At 57.9% G+C, this 20,795-nt stretch overlaps 1 protein-coding gene across 2 annotated transcripts in view; it reads left to right on the top strand.

Annotated features, from left to right (window-relative positions):
• PPP2R2C (protein phosphatase 2, regulatory subunit B, gamma) overlaps positions 1-20,795 on the top strand; it is a 139,896-nt gene that overhangs the window by 87,639 nt on the left and 31,462 nt on the right. For both annotated transcript variants that reach the window (XM_012665112.1, XM_012665113.1), the window contains exons 2-5: positions 506-603; positions 2,767-2,932; positions 4,446-4,558; positions 9,899-10,076. In XM_012665112.1, the coding sequence (XP_012520566.1) occupies positions 506-603; positions 2,767-2,932; positions 4,446-4,558; positions 9,899-10,076 (555 nt within the window). The remainder of the gene's footprint in view (positions 1-505; positions 604-2,766; positions 2,933-4,445; positions 4,559-9,898; positions 10,077-20,795) is intronic.

Raw genomic sequence — 20,795 nt, 5'->3', positions numbered from 1 at the left:
TGGAGCCGGCCAGCCATTGTGGTTGCCCCCAGGCCTGGGCCAAGTCCCCTGCCATGGGGGGGTCTGTGACCTCCCTGTCTCTGCCAAGCTCGCTGCCTCGGGCTGCCCAGCCCCGAACCCACCCCCCTTCCTCGCAGGTGGCTTTCCCCAGGCCCACCTCAGGTCAGGGCCTGCGTCCCCCAAGGGATCCAGTGGACCAGGCTGCCTCCAGCCCTGAGCGCCCTCCTTGGCGGGCCCCTTTCCCAGGCTCCACCATGTATTCCCCACTCCCAGCCTGGGGATGTCCCCCCATGGCGGGCCCCCATGCCGGCTCCAGGCCTGGAACACGACCACCTGATCAAACTCCAGACTGCTTCTTGAAGGAAGGGGCAGCAGAAAGTGTCCTACAGCCAGGGCAGGGGGCAGAAGGGCTGGAGGGGCCAGCGGGCCTCAGGGAGGGGTGGCACACTGCTGTCGCTGCCCGGCACCCGGTGCTAATGAGCTACTTGCTGTCTCGCTCCCACAGCTGACATCATCTCTACCGTCGAGTTCAACCACACCGGAGAGCTGCTGGCCACAGGTGACAAGGGCGGCCGGGTCGTCATCTTCCAGCGGGAACCAGAGGTGCGAGGCACAGGGTCTTGGGCGAGGCAGGGTGGGGGCAGAATCAGGTGGTGGGGGGAGGTGGGAAGGGGCGGGGTCTGGTGGGGCGGGGTGGGGCTGGAGGTTGGCTGTGGGGACTGCAGTCCAACCTGCAGGGGGGCCTTTAACCCACAGATACCAGGGCTGCAGCTCTTAGGGAAGCTACCCTGACTCCGCCACAGCGTCCCTGGGATGCAGGGACAGGGGTGTTCCCGGTGGGCCAGGAGTGCGAGTCGTCCGGCCGAGCTCCCAAAGCCTCGTCTGAGCCCCCCCACTCAGTGATGCTGTGGATTGCCCCTGTGGGCAGCGCTCTGTCCTAGACCCCAGACCATCAGGCCCAGGGGAGCTGGCTGTCTCCTGGCTTCTGCCTCCAGTTAAACCTTCCTCCACCTGAGTGGCCTGGCGTTGTCTTGGCCAAAGCAGGGACTGGAGGGGGGTCCACTCTTGTCCTGCTGTCAACAGCCCTCAGGCTGGGCTTGGCGGCTTTGCTCGGCATGGGCCCTTGCCCCCACCCTGCACCCGCAGCTCCACCCCGTGGGGTTTTTGTCCAGCGTAACGGGTAAGACAGGAGTGGCTTGGGACAGCCCGCCCAGGGGCACATTTCTGGAACATTGAAAGAACCTCAGCATCAAAGCATCCCGACTGCACTCAGACACCTTGCTAAGCAGCCTGTGTGCTCTTCTCGTTGACTCCTCCTCACTGCTCACCGTGGCGGGTGAGGGTCCTCACCCATTTTACAGATGAGAACACTCTGAGAAGCCCCCCAGCTAGTGACCGGCAGACCAGGGATGGAACCTGGACCTGCCCAACTCCAAGACCAGGGTCTGTAACTTATACACCACCCGGCTGCAAAGGGGCATCTGCCCGGCACACACCTGGGGGATTTGATGCAAGGACATCCCCGAAACCAGGGAGGGGGTGGGAGAGAGGAGGTGGGACAGGGGAGGAAGAGGGGGAGGAAGAGGAGCTGCAGGATCATCTCCCTTCATTTACTTCCGAGCATGGCCCCGTGGCTGAGCCTGGACCCTGACTTTACCTTGGTCGCTCATGACAACCCTATTGGTGCTGTTAGATGCTGCTATTGCGCACATTTTACAGCGGGGGACAGAGCCTGGAGGGTTCCACAGTCCACCAAGGACCCCTACTAGCAGGTGGCTGCTAATCTGTTAGCCAAACCCAGCACTGTGGCTGGCGCACGTGGGTTTCACGTGGTGGACCAGGGTATCCCACTGGGGAGGCCACGCCTTCCTTTCGCCAAACTGCAGAAAGAAATTAAATTGGTGGATGCAAGTTTGCCAGTTTTCAATTTTTCTCTTTTCCTTTTTTTCTTCATTCTGGTCCCATTGACCTTTGGCTTAGCAAGAGCTCATAGGAGATGAAGTGAATTACAGGCAAAAATATTGAAGAACTTTAAAGCTTTTCAAAGACAAGACAAAGATAGGAAAATAAAAGTAGATACTTTTAGAAAATTAAAAACTTGAAATTCTGCTTTGTTGAATGTCGTCCCTTATTCCTGGGTGTAGTTTCATGTTGTTGTGTAAACTTGAATTGTCTCCCGGGAAATGGTCCCTGGTGCATGCAGTGGGCCCGGCACCTCACATGAGGGTCTTTCTTTTAAGGGGCTCTGCTTCTGAACCGGGTGCCACTGAGCAAAGTCGGGAGGTGATATTATAGCCCAGGCCTGACATTTGCAGCACGTGCTGCTCCAGTGTAAAATCTGTGCATTCGTTCCTCCACTCAGGCCTGAGTTGTACACGTGCAATCATGGAGGTCACGTCCCCTCTGAGCCTTTGCTCACTCATCTGTAAAGTGGGGTGAGTCATGGTGCCAGCCTCGAGGCCTTGAGCGCAGCACGAGCTGCGGTGCGGCAGCACTCAGCTCACGTCTGGCACAGAGTGGGTGCTCAGTGGACACGCGCTGGCTTGGACGTTCTCGCTTATTGGACTGATGAGAAGGCAGAGCTTGGCCGCAGCCGCACAGCGCACTGTGGGCCATTTAAAGTGCAGAGTGTCCTTTGACCCTTGAATTGGATCCCCTGGCACTGCTGGCACCTGGTCACCATGGCTGTGTCAGGCCCTTCAAGGTGGTAGCTGCAGCTGTCACCTGTCATGGAGCTCAGGCCCCTTCTCTGCGGTTTCCTTGCAGAGTAAAAATGCACCTCACAGCCAGGGTGAGTACGACGTCTACAGCACTTTCCAGAGCCACGAGCCAGAGTTCGACTATCTCAAGAGCCTAGAGATAGAGGAGAAAATCAACAAGATCAAATGGCTCCCGCAGCAGAACGCAGCGCACTCGCTCCTGTCCACCAACGGTGAGGCCGCTGCCACCTGCAATGTCCCCGTGTGCACAGTCACGGGTGTGACTGGTGTTACCAAATGCTTGTGTTGGGGTTTTTTCTTTTTTCTTTCTTTCTTTTTGTTTAGAGACACGGTCTCGCTCTGTTGCCCAGGCTAGAGTGCAAGTGATCATAGCTCACTGCAGCCTCCAACTCCTGGGCTCAAATGATCCTCCTGCCTCAGCCTCCTGAGTAGCTGGGACTACAGGCACGTGCCACCACACCCAGCTAATTGTTTTTTAATTTGTAGAGACAGGGTCTCACTATGTCACCCAGGCTGGCCTGGAACTCCTGACCTCAAGCAATCCTCTTGCCTCAGCCTCCCAAAGTGCTGGGATTACAGACAGATACTTGTTTTTTACGTCACTTATCTTGTGAGTGTTTTTCTAGGTCTGTAGAACTTCTAACAAATAATATTTGTGCAACATGTAAATCCCATCAGGTGCATATGCCAGAGCTTCCTCACTTCTCTGCATGGCCAGACTGGGGGGTTGTCCCCCTACTGTAAGTGGCACTGCAGTGCCATCTTCGTGGGTACTTTTCTTGGGCGAAGGGAGCTGGATGTTCCCAACAAAGGGCGAGGTCAGTAAGCACAGTGGTCTGGCCTCTCAATCACTCTGCCCCAGGGAGGCACATGTGCCCCCAGGCCCCAGGCCAGCTTCCCATGGTCTGCTCTGAGTGAGAGGCCTGGGGCCGTCCTGCTCAGCCAGCAGTGGGTGGCAGCTCCCCACAGCCACTGCCTCTGCCCCTCCTCCTCCCCCTCCCCTCTCAGCCCCCTGGGTCCCAGGAACCTGAGCTCAGGGCAGGACACACCTTCTCTGACCTCTCTGCCCAGCCAGGTATCCCTGCTGTGACATTCTGGCTCCTCCCACCAGGCACCTGCCCTGCCCATTATGTGCTCCTGCCAGCCTCCTTAAAGGTGGGGTGTATGTGCCCTAAGGGGTGCCTGGTGCAGGGTTGTGCTCAGCTGAGGAGCCAACGGGGCCCTTCCCCGGGGCAGGAGCCTCTGGCAGTGCTAAGCCTCACATGCTTTTAAAAAAATCATTTAAGAGGGATAGGTCACTTTCTTCCTGCCTCTCTGGAAGAAAGGTCGTCTTTTGGAGCTCCCTGCCCTCCTCTCGCCCACAGCTTCCCACCCGTGGTTTTGGATCCCAGGCACAGCCTGTCCTGCTGCTGTCAACAGCTGTGTCATGAACACGGCAGTGTGTGTTTTGGCTACTGCAGTCGTCAGGTTCTCCGGGGAGGCAGAACCAACAGGGTGTGAGGCAGAGAGAGATCGTGGGTGCGGGGGCTTGGGCAGCCCCAGTCTGCAGGGCGGGCGGCAGGCTGGGGACCAGCGCGGCGTTGCAATGGAGTCCGAAGGCCGTCTGCTGGCAGCGCCGCTGTGTGCCTGGGAGGTGTGTCGTTCTCTAGCTACTGACGTGCACATTCTGTTCCCTCTTCTCTTGGTTAATTGTGTGTCTCTCTTTACTTTGTTCTGTTTTAAAAGATAAAACTATCAAATTATGGAAGATTACCGAACGAGACAAAAGGCCCGAGGGCTATAACCTGAAGGATGAGGAGGGGAAACTGAAGGACCTGTCCACAGTGACGTCATTGCAGGTGAGACGGGCACGGAAGATGCCGGCAGGTGGGAAGCAAGCTTGTGCTTCTTTTATTAAATGATGAGGATTTTAGGACTTGTAGGGCCTTTGAGATTTGAGCCAGCGTTGGGTTCACATCCTGGCTGGGCTGCTTATGTGTTGGGTGGCCTTGGGCGTTTCCCTGCCTCAGTTTCCTCTCTAGCACAAGGGAGGCGATCATGTTTCTTCTGGGCGTCTCGTGAGCAAGAGGTGTGGTGGTGCCTGTCTGTAAAGTGCCCTTCACCTGCGGCTGAGGGTGGCATATGAAGGGGGAAACTGAGGCCTAGGGAGGGACAGACATTCACCCAGAGCCACTCAGCTGAGTGAGGGGCAGAGCCAGAAGGAGAATCGCTCAGCTGGGCGCTGTGGCTCCCGAGCCCTTCACGGGAGGGCAGGGGAAGCCTGGGGCTCATGGGACTTGCGGCGCTTGCGAGGGCCCAGCTCAAAAGATTGCAGTGGACGGAAAAGCGCCAGGAGGGTTAAGTCGCAGAGCTGTGCCGAGGCGAAGTCTTGTCCCCAGTGACATAAAAAGGCAAAAGGACTCGTGTTTCTTCCGGTGGAGAGGCTGAGACACAGAAGAAAGAGTTCTGGAGCCACTAGGCCTGGGTTCAAATCCCACGTGTGCCACCTCCTGGCAGTGTGACCTTGGGCTCATCTGGAACACGAGTACACACCTCAGGAGGAGCTCGTATCCTCCCAGCTCTCTTGCCGTGGTAGCTCATTTAACTCTCCCCGGGTCCTATAGAGTGGACACCGGCGCTATCACCTGCACGTCGCGGGTGAGGAGGCTGGGAGCTGGGATCCACAGCCGGGAAAGCCTGGCTCCGGACTCGGCGTGCAGTGCCCTCCGTGAGGTGGGGAGAGGCCCCTGCCTCACGGGCGAGCGCGGGGATGGAGAGTGGCGTTCCGCTGCCCAGACGCAACGTTGGTCCCTTTCCTTCTCCATCGGGGCAGGAGGCACCTGAAGCCACCTTGCTCATCCCTGGCTTCCAGAACTGTGCCTGGAACATGCACTTTGCACATGTTTGTCGAGGGGCGTGCTGGTGCCCAGCTAATTCCGACTTATTCCAACCCGACCTCCTGTGTACCCCACTGTGCTCTAGGCACGCGGGGTTCACAGTGAGCAAAGCCCCTGACGGCCGCTTGAGGGCAGGATCGGGTCCGAGTCTTCTCGGTGCCCCGTGCCTGGGTCAGGCCTGCTCAGAGGAGCTGGGGCGAGTGCAGGGCTGATCTGCTTCCCATGTCCTGGTGCCGACGCGAGGGCCAGGCTCATATCCTGCGGCATCCTGCCTCTCTCAGTCCGTCCCTGACGGTGAGCTGCTGCTCCCACCCTCCCACTGAGCCGTGGTGTCCCCTGATGGGGCGGGTGACATTGGCGCCTCTCCAGGCTCTCACACCAACTGCTGGCAAGTCCACACACTGCCAGTGGGCGTCTGTGGCTGCTTGCCTGCTCCGGGCCTCGGTTTCCTCACCAGCAGAATGGAGATGATGACCCGTCTCTCTGAAACAGCACAGCAGGCTCCCACAGCGCCCAGCCTCACGTGCCCTTCCCCGCAGAGACGTGGCAGGCGCACACGCTGAGCATCCTGCGTGAATGTAAAGCGGTGATCACTGTGGTTCCCGAGAAGAAATGAATGTGTAAACACACTGGCCTCTAGATGACTGGCAATTCGCACAAACAAGTGCTGAGGGAGTGGGGAAGCCAATTAGCTTCCACGTCCAGGAATGAGGGGCCCAGTGCCCCCGCCCCCCCCAGCCCCAAGACGGTTTACGAGGGTTTCGCTAGGAGGGACGTGGCGATCATATCCTGATCACCTGGCGCTGGAGCCACAGCTAGCAGCCCGTGGGAATCCTGTCTGTTTCCCTCCCGGCACTGGGGCTTTTTCTCTGTAAGTCACACACATCCGAAGACACTTAGCTATAACTGAGCTGGAGGAGACGGGGGAAGAACTGGGGTGTCCTGGTCTGTCCTCCTCTTGCTCCTCCCTTGTTTGTGTCCCGTTTTACCTGAGCTGCCCCAGTCCTTCGCAGCTTTCTGCCCAGTCTGTGCAGTCAACCCTGGAGGAAGCTCTTACTTACTGAGGAGCTGCTCTGCGCCAGGCCCTGGACTGGGTCCTTGGGGTCCTAGAGGGGAGCAAGGTAAAGCTCAGTCCCTGCCCGCCAAGTATTCCTAGTCCCCAAGGAAACAGACATGGAATCACCACCACACTGCCTTAAGAGGCCTTTCTCTACCTTCTCTTTTTGGTGAACTCCTATTCAACCTTTAAAACCCTACTAGTCTTCACCTCTTTAAAGCCATTCTACACAGGCCAGAAGAAAATCACTGTGCTTCCTCAGTCCACTCTAGCCATTTGTATCCAACACTGTTCTGTCCTTAATGTTTATGTGTCTGTCTTCCTGCCCTCACCTTGACTAGATTGTGGCTTCTGGAAGTGTGGAGGGTACATGTTTTATTCATGAAACCCCCAAACCTTCAGGGCAGATTTCTTTTCACTCTTTCCTTTTTTTTTCTTAAAAAAAAAAAAAGTCTTTGAAATCTAGTTTGTGGGGTGGCGGGGAATGGCTGGAGCACCGGGTGAACCGTCCCAAGGCTGCCAGGAGCCAACAGTGCTGCTGGCAGGAGAGGGGAGACAGACCGCGATGCCAGGACTTCCCCAGTGATGATCTGACTCCTCTGGAACAGCTGGACTCCTCTGTCTCCTGAGAGTCCAGGTGTCCCCAGGGGGCAGTGGCTGCTCCCTGCAGGGAGGGCAGGCTGGGAGCTGCCCTAGAAGCTGACACAGGACTGTGCGCAGGGAGGACCCCACATAGGGGTCCAGACACACCAACACTGACTTGCAGGCATGCGGCCCAGAAGCACACAGACACAGAGACAGCAACACGAGAATCTCCCAGAGCCAGGCGGGCCTGCACACGGGTGCCGCACGCACACACTGACGTGCGCTCGTGTGCATGCACTCACACATGCACTCACACTCACCTACACCCACACACACATGCTGGGGCCCTGGTGCATGGGAAAGCCCAGTGTGGCTGCGGAGCTGCACCCGCACTGGAGGGGCTCAGTGCCCGTTGCTCCACTGCGGCACGGAAGCTGCCACCTCCCATCTCAGCTGTCCCCCGTGAACTCAGGGACTTGGCCCACTCATTCATTCACTCACCCATTCACTCATTTGCTGGAGGCCATTTCTGTGCTAGGGCCTGGGCCGAGTACCAGACAGCCAGAGCGATAAACCAGGGAAGACATGTCGTGTCCCTCATTAGTCCCTGGCCCACTGGGGACACAGATGGGAGAAGACGACAATCTCAGGGTTGGTCGGGGCTACGACAGGGCAGCAGGGGCTCGGGGGGGCCTGGCCCAGCCTGAGCATGGCGTGGGGCCAGGGGGGGGTCCCCTGAGAAGAGAGTCTCTTCTCGTGGGTCCCACATCACCCAGTGCCACCACACAGCCCGTTTCAGGCCCCTTTTCATGTCCCCCACGTTCCCCTCTGGCCTGGCCCCAGCCCCTGCTTCCTGAACCTCGGCTCGCACCTGTTTTGACTTCACACATCTGTCTCCACCTGAACTCTCGCTCACACATTTGTGCGTGTCTGCTGTCTTTCTCCTCGACTCGAGTCCAAGCAGCCGGTCTGCCGTGACTCGTCCTTGCCCAGCTGTGGCTGGGTTCCCAGGATCCTGCGTGGTGACTGCGACCCTGTTCCGCCACCCTGCGCTTAGCCGACAAAGGTCCGAGCAGCCCTCCCCCCGAGGCTGGCCTCACAGCCTTTCTCAGGCACCGTTCCCGTCGCACCCCCACCCAGGGCTCACCTTGGGGGCATCTGCAGACGCCAGGTGTCAGGGGCCTGACCACCCGTAGCCACTGCATGGCCTGTCCCATGGACGGAGAACCTGCCACATGCCGAGAGCTGTTCTGCGTGCTTAAGGGGCATCAACTCGTGGATCCCTCGAGAAGCCCCTGGGCAGTTACCACCATCACCCCGTTTACAGAAAAGGAAACTGAGGCCAGAGAGGTGAAGCCCAGTGAAGGTGACGCTGGCGAGAGCTGGCAGTCAGGGTTGGGAGCCAGCCCCTTTCCACCACGACACCCTCAGGGGTGGTTGCACCTGGCGACTGTCCTGGCTCTGTCACCTCGTAACTCTGCAAGTCCCTGAGTCTGGTTCCCTTGGCATCCAGTCTTGTCATTGGTGATGCGGGGATGGCAATGCCAGCCTCCATTTCCTGAGCACCCAGGCCAGGCCTCAGGAAAGATCAGAGGCTGTTGTCTGTCTGTCTGTCTCTGCACCTCTGAAGACCTCACAGTTCCCTGGAACAGAGAGCCGTGCCCGAGGCACACTGCAGTGTGCGATGAGAACCCCAGTAGAGACGCGTGCAGCGTGCTGCGGAGAGCAGGCCGTGGGACACCCCGCCAGGGCAGGCCGCGCGCCCTGGGGGCTGTTGCCTCTGGGTCTTGAAGGAGGGGTCAGAGTTCAGTAGGAGTGAACGAGGGAGAACGTTCCAGGCAGAGGGTGTGGGGGGAAGAAAGGCCCAATGTCTGATGCTGTCACAGGGACCCCTTGTGCCAGCTCTCCTAGGTGAGTTAGTACAAGTCAGCCAACCCTGACAGCCGCAACAAATACCCCCTGCTTCTAGGGCTGAACACGGAGATGTAGTTCTCACTGTGGACAGGTCCAGGGTGGGTGTCCTGGTTGTGCATGGCTCCCCTGCACCCATGCCCATCCGTGTGCCTCCATCCCTGGGGCTTGGGTCCTCACCTTCCCGGCGGAGAAGGCAAACCCGCTGCCTAACTGCGAGCCCACGAGCACCACGCAGCGCTTTGCTCACGTCCCATGGGTCAGAATTAGTCACGTGGCCACACCCTGGTGCAATGGCAGCAGGGAAATGTGGTCCCCACCCGGGCAGCCACTTCCCAGTGACAGCACCGTATCATAGGAGGGAGATGCTATGGTTTGGGGGACAGTGGGTGGCCTCTGCCACGTATCTTTTCATTCCATTTCAGAGATGAGGAAATTGGGGTACAGAGGGCTCAGTCACTCAATCACAGACACACAGAGTCCCTGCCAGGGCTCAAACCAAGCCCAGGAGCCTGAGTGAAGGAGGCGGCCTTTACTGCAGGGCCGGGTGGGCAGTGGACGTCCGCCAGCCGCCACTGCCTATTTCAGACCTTGCAGGATCAGGACGGGTGCCCACGCCCGTGTTCCCACCTCTAGTTTAGATCACACGCCCCTGCGTGCCACTTCCTGATGCAGCCTGCCGCCTGGCCCCCTGGCCACCCCCGCTTCTCCCTGCACGGCCTCTGCTCTGACCGTCCCCTCCTGCGCAGGTGCCTGTGCTGAAGCCCATGGACCTGATGGTGGAGGTGAGCCCCCGCAGGATCTTTGCCAACGGCCACACCTACCACATCAACTCCATCTCCGTCAACAGCGACTGCGAAACCTACATGTCTGCGGACGACCTGCGCATCAACCTCTGGCACCTGGCCATCACCGACAGGAGCTTCAGTATCCTTCGCTGTGGGCCCACGCTGCCGTCTCCCGCGGAGGGTGGCTTCCGGGTGGGTGGGTGGGTGGCTTGGCTGTAAGAGGCCTGGTTTGGGGGCTTCTGTTGCATTTCACTTCTTAAATGAGATGCCTTTTGGCTCACGGGGTGCGTGGTCCAGATATGGAATCATATGTTGCGTCTATTTCTGCGAACTTTAAAATCAGGGCTGCTGAGTGTTGTGTTTGATCCCTTGCCTCTCCCGAGGTGGCCAGGGTCCCTGTCATCCTGGGGCCTCACCAGAGACCAGGAAGCAAGTGGAGAGTCCTGGAGGAGGGACAGCTGGCACCCCTCAGTCAGTCGGCCAATGGCTCCTTGGAGCCCCCGCTGTGGGGCCCAAGGCAGGTGTTGCTGAACAGCATTGGGGTCCTGTCTAGGGCTTAGAGTGACAACAGGGTGTCAGAAGCCCAGCTGGATCAGGGTCCTGGGGGCCCTGCTCAGAGGTCCCCTGTGTCAGGGCAGGCTAGAGACAATAGCACTAGAGCCCCCACTGACCGGTGAGGAAAGAACTGGCAACACATGAGCACTGGCCTGGGGATGGGCGAGGCTTGGCCCATGAGGGGCTGCTGCGGACAGCAGGGCAGGCAGGTGGTTAAGATGCCACTATTCTGCAGAACAATAATAATATTGATCGTAGCAATATTCAGCGTGGCTCTATGTGCCTCGTCTGTGCCTGATACCACCACGCGTTAATTTTAATTCATTTCATCTGCACAACAACCCTATGAGTCAGGTGCTGTCATGGTCCCCCTTTATAGATGAAGAAACTGAGGCACAGAGAGCCTGAGGCAACTTGCTGAAAGCCCATAGCCTCCGAGTGTCGAAGCTGGCATTCGAACCCAGGCCCTCCGGCCCCGGAGTCCCCACTTCTGACCTCTGCACCCAGCTGCCTTTGTGAAGGGTGCTGCCCATTGTGTAATGAGGGGGCTGGGAGGACCCCCCAAGAGCCTTTGTGCCATCAGACGGCCTCCAGCCGGGCAGCCCTGGGCACCCGGAGCTGAGCAGCTCCTGGCAAAGGGGCGCACGCCTGCTACCGTCGTGTCTTGCCCGTCGGAGTGAGCCCTCGGAGCAGCAACCGGGCTTGCGGAGCGGAGTGCGGAAGCAGGGGACAATCTGGGAAGGAGGGAAGGAAGGTAACAAATGGCTTTGGGGGCTGAAAGCCGGCCGTGGCCAGGGAGACCCTCAGGAACTAGAGGGAAGGGAACTGGGAAGCTTGGAGCAAAGCACTGGACGTTCCGGAGCCTGGCGAGAGGGTGTGGGGCAAACACGTGCCTGCAGAGCTGCAAGTCTCTGTGTGAGCCGGCCGCATCTTCCAGCTCCGTGACCTTGGGGGAGTCAGACCTCTCTGAGCCGCGGTCTTTTCAGGACCTCTCCCTCGTCATACTGTAGTGTGCGTCGTCAGTGAGCAAAATATGAGCCATCCTGGCCGTTCGCAACAGAGGAGTGTGTCTAGAACTCCAAGGCTTCAGAGCTGGGCTCCAGGCAGCCCCGGCCTACAAAACTCAGGCGTTTGGGGGTACATGGTTGTGGAAACCTCTCTTGATTAGATTAATTCACTGGGGAGCCACATTGCACTTGGCCACAGGAGCGAGCAGACACGGGCCTGGAGCAGAGGCGCAGCGCACGTCCGTGGGGGCAAGCCTGCCAGGGCAGGGCCGGTGTTGGCATGGTGGGCTGCAGGTGCTGAATGGGCTGGGAGCAGCTGAGTGATTAGAAAAGGCATTTCCTTTCTGACTGGCAGGAGGCCAGCAGGCAGCTGTGACTCTGTGCAGAGCTGGGGACAGCTCTGAGTGTTTGAGACACCCTTGAGCAAGCCCCACTGGGAGGATCCTGCCTGTCGGCTGGCGGCGGCTCTGGTCAGAGCCGATGAGGAAACCGGGGTTGGGCCTGCGCCCAAGCAGAGGGAAGGGAAGGCGTGGTCGGGACTTGGGGTTCACATTCTTAATGCTTGCTCTCTGGTGTCCTCGCTTGGCCTGAGGGTGCGTGTCCCACCCTCAGAGTCCACGGGAAGGACTTTGCTGTGTGACCGTCTCTGCATGTCCAATCAGCAACACTTTCCGTCTCAGCAAAGTTGAGTTTTAGTGACCGTGTCAAGAGAAAGGAAATGTTTTTTAGTGAAGGAGACAAAGAGGGCATCATTCTGACTGTTTGACATGGAGAAAGGACTCAGAGGACATCTCTGCTGGAACTCCATAACTGGCTGTCTCGATTCGAGGATCTCTGCAGTGGCTGGGCCCGTTCCGTCTCCAACACCCAAACATCAGGACCCCTCCCAGCCTCCTTTCTCACCCTCATCCTCAGGATGGGAGGAGGCCCCAGGCCCCTGCCCTGGTGCCGTCCCGCCCTGCCTACCCCGTCGGCCTCTGCAAAGCTGCCAGAACCAGGGGTCCCGGCGTGTCAGCCCCGCTGAGGCCCTCAGAGGTTCCCCTGCAGCCTTGGCGACGGGCCCTCGCCCACCTCTCAGGTTCTTGCGCATCGGACTTGCTCAGGGGGCTGCTGGGTTCCCGTCACGGTGTGGGTGAGTGCAGAGTTCTGCCCTCCCAGCCTGTGGCCGCCGGGCACCTGTGCCCTGTCCTTGCCACACCCCTCCTGGGCTGCTCAGAGCCGCTCTGGGCTCCTTGGCCTCTCTCTGGTCACACGAGTTTCCTGTTACTATGAAGCCTCCCCCCCAATTTTCTGGTGGAGGCCCTGGGATTAGGAACCTGGGGGAGGGCTCTCCGTATCCCTGCCCTCCACGCGGGGCCTGGCACACCATGGAGGCTTGTGAGTGGTTGTAGAGGGACAGGCTGGGAGTTCACTGCGTCCGTGTGGCCTCAGGATATAGATCCCCTGCCCCTGTCGGTCTGTACTCCAGGTGGCTCAGAGACCCCCAGACACCAGCGAGCGGGGTAGGCCCGTGCTCAGCCCCACTGCTCAGCCTCCTGGGCCACCAGCTTCCAAGTGTGGAATGGGCAAAATTCCTTATCATGAGGACATTCGTGAGGATTTAGGAATCTTTCACTCAAAGGGCCTGGTACCAGATCGAGGCCTAGCAAGAGGACGGTATTATTTTCTCTTTTTAATAACAGCTCCTCAGATATTTAAGATTGGTTCTCATCAAGTCCCTGCATCTCTGACCTAGTGACTGGAGCGCTGTCTTCCCCAGTGCTCCTTCGACACCTGCTTAAACAACCCCTCCCGTCCTTTGACACCAACATTTTGAGACGGTTACGCAGTGCTGAGTGATTTTTCTTGAGTTCGATGTATCTTAAAGGTGACAAATTGCACAGGAGGCCTCAGCTGATGGACCTCTGCTTTATTTTTAGCACTGGAGAATTTTAGAGATGGTTCAGTTGATTTCCCCCCAGAGCGATTTCTCATGGTGGAAGCTGGCATCACTCCAAGCTTCAGCCGGGAACAAATTTCTAATCGCCATGTACGGAGCAGGTCTCTGTAGCCAGCGGGGTTGGAGGGGCTGTAGCGAGTGCCTGCGGGAGGCTCAGAGCCGCGGTCAGTGCACACCTGCCTGGGGCCCTGCTTGTTCTCCGTGCTGGGGGCAAGGGGGGGACCCACCAAGGTCCCTGCACCTGCCAGGCCCTGTGCTGGGCCAAGGAGCTCAGAGCCCACAGCCCACCTCTGCCTCTGCCACTGGCTCTGCCCAGTCTCCCAGGCTTCCTGAGCCCCATTTTTCTCATCCACGTGATGGGGGTGTGCCTTCTTTACCGGGGCCATGAGGGCCAAATGGCCTGTGAGAAGGGAGCTGAATTCAGTGTAGACCTGTGACCTTCACCAGCCGGTGACCCACCCTCAGGCTCCTTACGGGCTATTTCCTTGTCCCGCCCACAGTAGCAGTCTGTAGAGAAGGAGACTGGGATGCGCCTGCCAGAATGCTCTTTCCATAGCTTATCGGACGAGAAGAACAAATGGTAAGAGTGTGGCTGTGAGTATGGGCTCCTGGTGCTGGTTCCAGCTCTCCTGCTACCTGCCCATGGCTCTGCGCACTCATTCATTCATGCGGCAGTATTGACTGAGAGTCTGCTTTGTGATGAGCATTTGACTAGATGCTGGGGATACAGGCAGGGTGTCTGCTGGGGCCTGCAAGCACAGTTGCATAGGTTGTCCACTGCGTGAAGGAGGTAGTGAGCAGGGGCAGAAATCCAAGCCAGGCACGCTGGAAAGAAGGGCATTTTTTTTGCTTTTCCATTCTGCATGGAGGAGTTGACTTTGCATAATTTGCACAAAGGCACCTTTTGAGTGAATGGGGATCCTGATACTTCCCTCGTGGGGTTTCTAGTGGAACAAGAAGATAGGTGCTGAGCAAAGCAAGCCTTGGCAAGCCCTGCAGCTCCACGTCCAAGTGCATCCAGAGCCCAGAGGGCTCTCCCCTTGGCACGCGTCCAGGCCACCGTCACTGTTACCCTGATGATGACAGTGACTTCACGGGCTGCCCTTCTTAGGTCTAGGATCCTAGACTGCCAGGTCAAACCTTGCCCCAAGATATAGTGACTCTGTGGCCTTGGTCAGCTTACTCGGACCCTTGTGCCTCAGCTCTCACCTGTACGAGGAGGAGCCCTGCGCACATCACAGGGATGCCGTGAGGACTGGGTGTTATGAGAGCATCTGTCAAGCCTGGCAAATAATCGACCCCCATCGTCACTGTTGTCATTAGCTATGTGTCCCCTCATGTCTCCTTACGGCCTATTGTCCAGCAGCAACAGCAAGTTTTTTAAAAAATGTGAACCAGATCACGTCACTCCCTGTTCGGAACCCTCCAACAACTTCCGCCATCTTGGAATAAACTCCTGCCCCTTTCTGTGGCCTCTGAGGCCCTGCAAGGGCTGGCCGTCCCCCACCCCCACTCACTTCCTCCTCCTCCTCCCCTTGCTCCCGGGGCTCAGCCTCCCAGCCCCTCACCACTGCTGAGCAGCCGCCCCTCCTGCTGCAGCGCACTTGGCACTGGCTGTTCATGCTGCCTGTGAAGTTTCTCCACCCAGACACCCTCAGCCGCTCAGTGTGCACCTCCTCAGAGAGCCCTTCCCTGCACAGCCTATTGGAACTCGTCTCAAGGGGTCCCTTGAGGCCCCTGTCTCATTATCTGTTTATTTCCATGTCTCCTGTCAGGGCTGGCAGCTTCATGAGAGCAGGGACCTTGTCTGTGCTACCTGGGATGGTGCCTGGTCCAGAGTAGATGCTCCAAGAGTGAAACAAGCACAGTAAAGTGTGATGAGTGTTGGGATAAGGGAGGGAGGACCCCAGCCTCCTTAGAAGTCTCCTAGAGGGACAGGCATTGGTGCTGAGGCTTCTGTCCAGGATCTGCCACTTGGTCCCCTGACAGGTTGCTTCACCTTCTTGGCCCCCAGTTTCCCCTCTTTGGACTGCCACCCTGCAAGCTGTCTTTCACCTCCCAAGTCTCTCTTGGTCTGGCCAAGTGTGACCTTGTGTCATGCCAGCCGCATGCTGCAGCTAGCTTACACCAGCTTACAAGAGCCAACTGTACTTGTCTTTTCCCAAATCCATGTCAATGGCCATCACTTTTGGTAGCTTGAATTTGGGCATGGTGCTGGTATTTCCACAGATTTCTATAAGCACTACAAAAGTGGTTCCTCCCTTCCCCCTGGAGAGGTGGTTGTTCAGGTTATCGGCACACTCCTGCTTTGGGCCAGGCAGTTGTGGGTCAGTCTCCAGTGTGACCGAGCACCTCCTGTAAGCAGTGCCCTGTCTGTGGCATGGACCCCTTTGCCAGCCAGTGCTGTGTTGGGGGTAGCATCTCTACCTCCCAGCCTGCTGTCACCCTTGCTGAGCACTCAGTCTGTGCCACACAGTGTCCTGAGCACACTGCACATAAAAACTTATTGCATCCTCCCAACAGCACCATGTCGTAGGCATTAGTAACGTCCCCCTTTGACAGATGAGGAAACTGAGCCACAGAAAGACCAAGTAATCTACCCAACATCACACAGCTGGCTGGTACCAGGGCTGGGATTCAAACTTGGGCCGTCTGGGTGCAGAACCCCTGCACTTAACTGTCTTGCTACACTGTCCCTCATCATGATAACAGCCCCCACGACAGCCACTATTTATGGCATGTTCCAGTCTGCCAGGGCCTGGGCTGAACGAATGCACAGCTTGGCCGGTTGCATTTCGCTCTCCAGGTAGCTCGCTGAGGCGGCGCCATCACGCTCCCCACTTTGCAGATGTGGACCTGGGCTCTGAGAGGTGGACTTTCTTGTTCAAGGCCCCTCCAAGCCCTCTGAGGCCCGTCCAGCTCCGTGGAGGCAGTCATGTTTCTCAGCTCTTGTTTTAGATCCCAAAGAAAAACAGGTGCTTCTCATGCAGCGTAGAGCGGAGGCCGCTCTGTGGTGTGTGTGGCCGGGTGCATCGGCTTCGGCAGCCGAGTGATGCTCCTGGCGTTGCCCTCGCTGCTGGGGCGGTGGGGCTCACACAGCTCTCGCGTGCCTCCCACCCCTCCACAGCAGGCCTCCGTGGCATCTCTAGAGCTCGCTCCCTGTTAAACCTCTCAAGCCCAGGCCGGAGCCCCAGACCCTTGGCCTGCCTCTCTCTTCTTGATGGTCCTGCCGCCCGCAGCCTCTTTTCAGCAACCCCACCCTCAGAGCCCACACTCCACCACCCTGAGCTTGCCAAGCCTTTCCCTCCCTGCTGCCCCTCTTAAGTCCTCTTCTCCCTTCTGCACGGAGCCCAGCTCCCTCTGAGGTCCACGGGCTCCACATCCTCCCCAGCACAGCTCTGCCCTCCCTCCCGCCTCCTGCCCTCAGGCCCCAGCCACCCGGCCTCTTGCAGCCCCCTCAGAGCCTATGCTCTGCAGAGACGCCCTCCCCAGCACACAGCAGACATCCCCCACGGACTCTGCCAGACGACTGCCCTTGCCTCTGGTCTCGGAGGACCCTTCCCTGACTCTGCAGGCAGCTCGGGGCCTTATGAGACACCCCCACGTGCACCTGTGTGTCAGTCCCGGAGCATGGATCACGGAACTGAACCTGGCTCCCCTGCTGGGCGGGGCGCCCCGGAGGTCAAGACAGGGCCTGGCTTGCCCCTGCTCGGTGCCATGGGTGTGCAGTTGCCTGGGTGTGCGCCCCAGCTCTGTCCAACCTTGGATTTCCCCTCCCAGGGCTTAGACGCCAAGGCGTGCACTTCAGCACAGACCTTCACAGTCCTCCGGGGGGTGACGAGCATTGCAGCTTTTGCAACCTGCTTAGTTTTAATTTTTTTTTTTTCAGAGGGAGGGAGAGAAAGACACCGATTCTTGATTCTGATTTAATTACCTTTAGCTTTAACCATGTGGTAGGTCTTTTGACATATGTCATCTCTTGAAATCCTCATTAGAACCCTGCAAAGCAGAAGGCATCAACCCATTCTGCAGGCTGAGTCTGAGAGGTCACCCAGGTGTTAGGTGGTGGGGCTGGCCTTTCAAGCCCTGGTCTTCGAGACTCAGAAGTCAGCGTTTTCTTGCCATTTCATAGCTTGGTGGTTCCTTTCTAAGCACTTGGGAATCACGTAAGCGGTGGAGCTGTGTAGACCTGCGCATCACATGGAGAGAGAGCAGGGCTAAGTGGGCTTGTACAAGGGGCTGTAACTGCCCCTCTCCCGTGGCCCCAGAAATCTGGGTTCTGCTCCCCAAGAAGGATCGTACCATCATCAATAGGATGCTCTGAGCAGAGAAGGAAGGAAGCTGTTACAGGCTAAATTGTGTGCCCCCTAAATTTACTGCGTTGCAGCCCTCACCCCCAGAACCTCAGACTGTATTTGGATACAAGGCCTCTAAAAGAGGTAATTAAATTAAAGTACAGCCCGCAGGAGGGTCCCTGACCCAATGTGACGGGTGTTCTTACAAGGAGGACTCCCAGACAGCAAGGCCACGTGCATGGAGGAAAGACCACGTGAGGACACAACAGGGAGGCGGCCACCTTAGAGCCAAGGAGGCAGGCCTTGAAGGAACCAGCCTGCAGACTCCTCGATCTTAGACTTCTGGCCTCCAAAAGTGTAAGAAATGAATGTCGCTTAAGCCACTCAGCCTTTAGCATTTTGCTGTGGCAGCCAGGAACCCTCCTGTAGCGTCTGACATGCCTCGGCCTGAGTGCTTGCAGCCAGGTCATCTTTTGGAGAAAATCTGATTTTGAAAAACAAAAGCAGGTTTTCAAGACTGCTTGTATACAGGAGGCCTTCCAGGGCACCTCCACGTCCAGCGTACCTGGTGAGCCTGCGTGGGAGGCCTTTTGTGGCATGGTTGTTGGCAGGGCTGCCTCCATCCCTAGCTTCGGCTGCTTGGTTGCCATGGTAACAGCCTCCATCCTGAGAGCAGGCCCCTGCCGAGACCTCTGGATGAACCATGCTTTGCTCAGTTAAATCAACGGGGTCCGGGGCTGCAGCCTTCCCTTTCATGGAACCCTGGTCTGCACCCAGCACCTGCCTTACTGAGGACACAAACCTGTCCAGCCAGCCTTGGCTTTCGGAGCTTAGGGGTGCTGACCCCATGGGGAGAGCTGCAGATTGTGCTGGAAATACATTTACTCCAGAAGAGTAGGAGGAACACTGGCTGGAAGTTCAGAAGCCAGGCTTCTAGTCTTCACTCTGGCTTGGTTCCCTGTGTGGCCCTGGGCAAGTCACTGCCCCTCCCAGGCTGCCCTCCCCTCCTGAGTGGGATTAGAATGCGGGCAGCCCCTTCCTGCAGGCTGGGCTACGTGCCTGGCCATGTGCACAGCTCTCCGGGGTCAGTACTGTCTCAAGCTATGTCCTTGCAGACTAGTTTGCTGTGGCGTCTCCACTAAAACCCATCATGACCTCCTCCCCGACGTTTCTTCAGCACTTGGCAGTGGTGCATGGTTCTGGCCTGGCCCTGGCCGGGCTTCAGGAGACCAGATAACGCCCTTGGCAGCAGGAGATGAAGGAGTTTCTATAAAAACCTCCGTAAACCTGATGACTGTGCAGACCTGTATGGAGTATGTTTCCTGTGTCCTTGGCAGGAAGAACCACAGACCTTGTTCTTAGGCAGGACAACCCCAGTTTCTGAGGCTTGTTGACTCCCCCGGTTGTGGACTCTGAGCCCGCGAGACTGGTATGAACGACTGAGGGCACCGGCACTCCTACCTGGCAGGGCGAGGGGCTCCTCATGCTGGGGTGTGGCATGGACAGGGCCCATCTGCCCCTCCAGGGCTGCACTTGCTCCATCTGACACTGAAGCGGGGGCTGCATGTGGTACAGGGGGGGCCGTGGGTCCAGAAGCAAAATTGCAATCTCTGCTCTAGACCTGGGTTGGCAAAAGTTTGGCCCCAGCGTCGGGGCAAATCCACCTGCTTATGAAGTTTTCTTGGCGTACAGCCGTGTCCTTTGTTTTGTGGTTCAGATGTCAGCTCTGCTGCTCACCAGCTGTGGGAAGCCCGGAGCCTGGTCTCCTCCCCTAAGTAAAGCCAAAGGTAGCACCACCTGGCCAGTTGGGGCGGGGGTGCGGAAATGCCTGTGAACAGGGTTTCTAAACTGGAAGGCCTGTGCCTGAGGGGAGATTGAGTCACCTCCTCATCTGACATTCATTCTCGAATCAGTCTTGCCGCACATGTGCCCAAGCGCCAGCTCTGGGCAGGCCGCGTGTGAGGGGGCGGTGGGGGCACGGAGGTGAATGAGACAAGGGTCCCTGCCTTGGTGCCACCTGTCAAGAGGGAGAGCTGGGCACGTACACGGCACGGTGACACACAGGAGGCGAGGTCTGTGAGGGTGAGTAGATGGGTAAAGCTCACCTTGGTGTTCAGGCAGAGACCACCACGACCTTGGGATGTTCTGGAGACTTCGAACTGCTGAATGCAGCTGGAGGTGGGAGGGAGACGTGGCCCAGGGCGAGATGGGGCAAGACAGGCAGGGTGTGCGTGCCAGGCAGCGTCTGGCCTTCGCTGTGGCCAGGGGAGGCCACAGTAGGGCAGGGGGAAGTCCAGCAGCTATGGGAGGAAGTTCACTCTAGCTGAGCTTGGACACGGACCCCCTGGGGACAGAGATGGTGATGGCCAGGGCTGAGGGGCAGAGCAGGAGGATCTTTAGGTCAGGGAGCCTCCGGCACTTTCACACCGGTTAAGCAGGGGAAGGAGTTAGAGAGAAGGACCAGGAAGCTGTCCTGATTACTGGTGCTCAGGGCTGGGGCTGCTAAAACAGGGAATTATAGGGAAAAGCCCAGTCTGGGTGGATGTAAAGACATCCGTGATACTGGCATCATGTCCCTGTTGCCATTTCCCAGCTCCCAGGGAGCAACCTGGGTGTGTTAGTGTCTGGTGGCTGCCATAACAAATTGCCACAAACTCTGTGGCTCCAAACAACAAAAATTTATTCTCTCACAGTCCCGGAGGCCAGAAATTCAAAATCAAGGTGCCAGCAGGGCCGTGCTGTCTCTGAAGGTTCTGGGAGAGGGTCCTTGTCTCCTCCAGCTCCTGGCGGCTCCAGGTGTCCTGGGCTTGTGGCCACGTCTCTCCAGTCTCTGCCTCCGTGTTCACATGGCCGCCTCCTCTGGTGTCTGTGTTTCTCCTCTTCTGTCTCGTATAGAGACACTTGTCATTGGATTTAGGGCCATCTCAAAGTCCTTGACCAAATCTGGAAAGACCCTTTTCCCAACTAAGGTCACATTCATAGTCTCTGGGGGTTAGGACATTATGGACCTGTCTTTTGGGGGCCACTGGAGAAGAATAACTTGTGCTCAGCTGAGGCGTCTG

Source organism: Propithecus coquereli, unplaced genomic scaffold, assembly GCF_000956105.1.
Source record: "Propithecus coquereli isolate 6110/MARCELLA unplaced genomic scaffold, Pcoq_1.0 Scaffold962, whole genome shotgun sequence".
Lineage (NCBI taxonomy): Eukaryota > Metazoa > Chordata > Mammalia > Primates > Indriidae > Propithecus > Propithecus coquereli.
The sequence above is the reverse complement of the archived record's forward strand: the minus strand, read 5'-3'. Positions and strand labels throughout refer to the sequence as shown.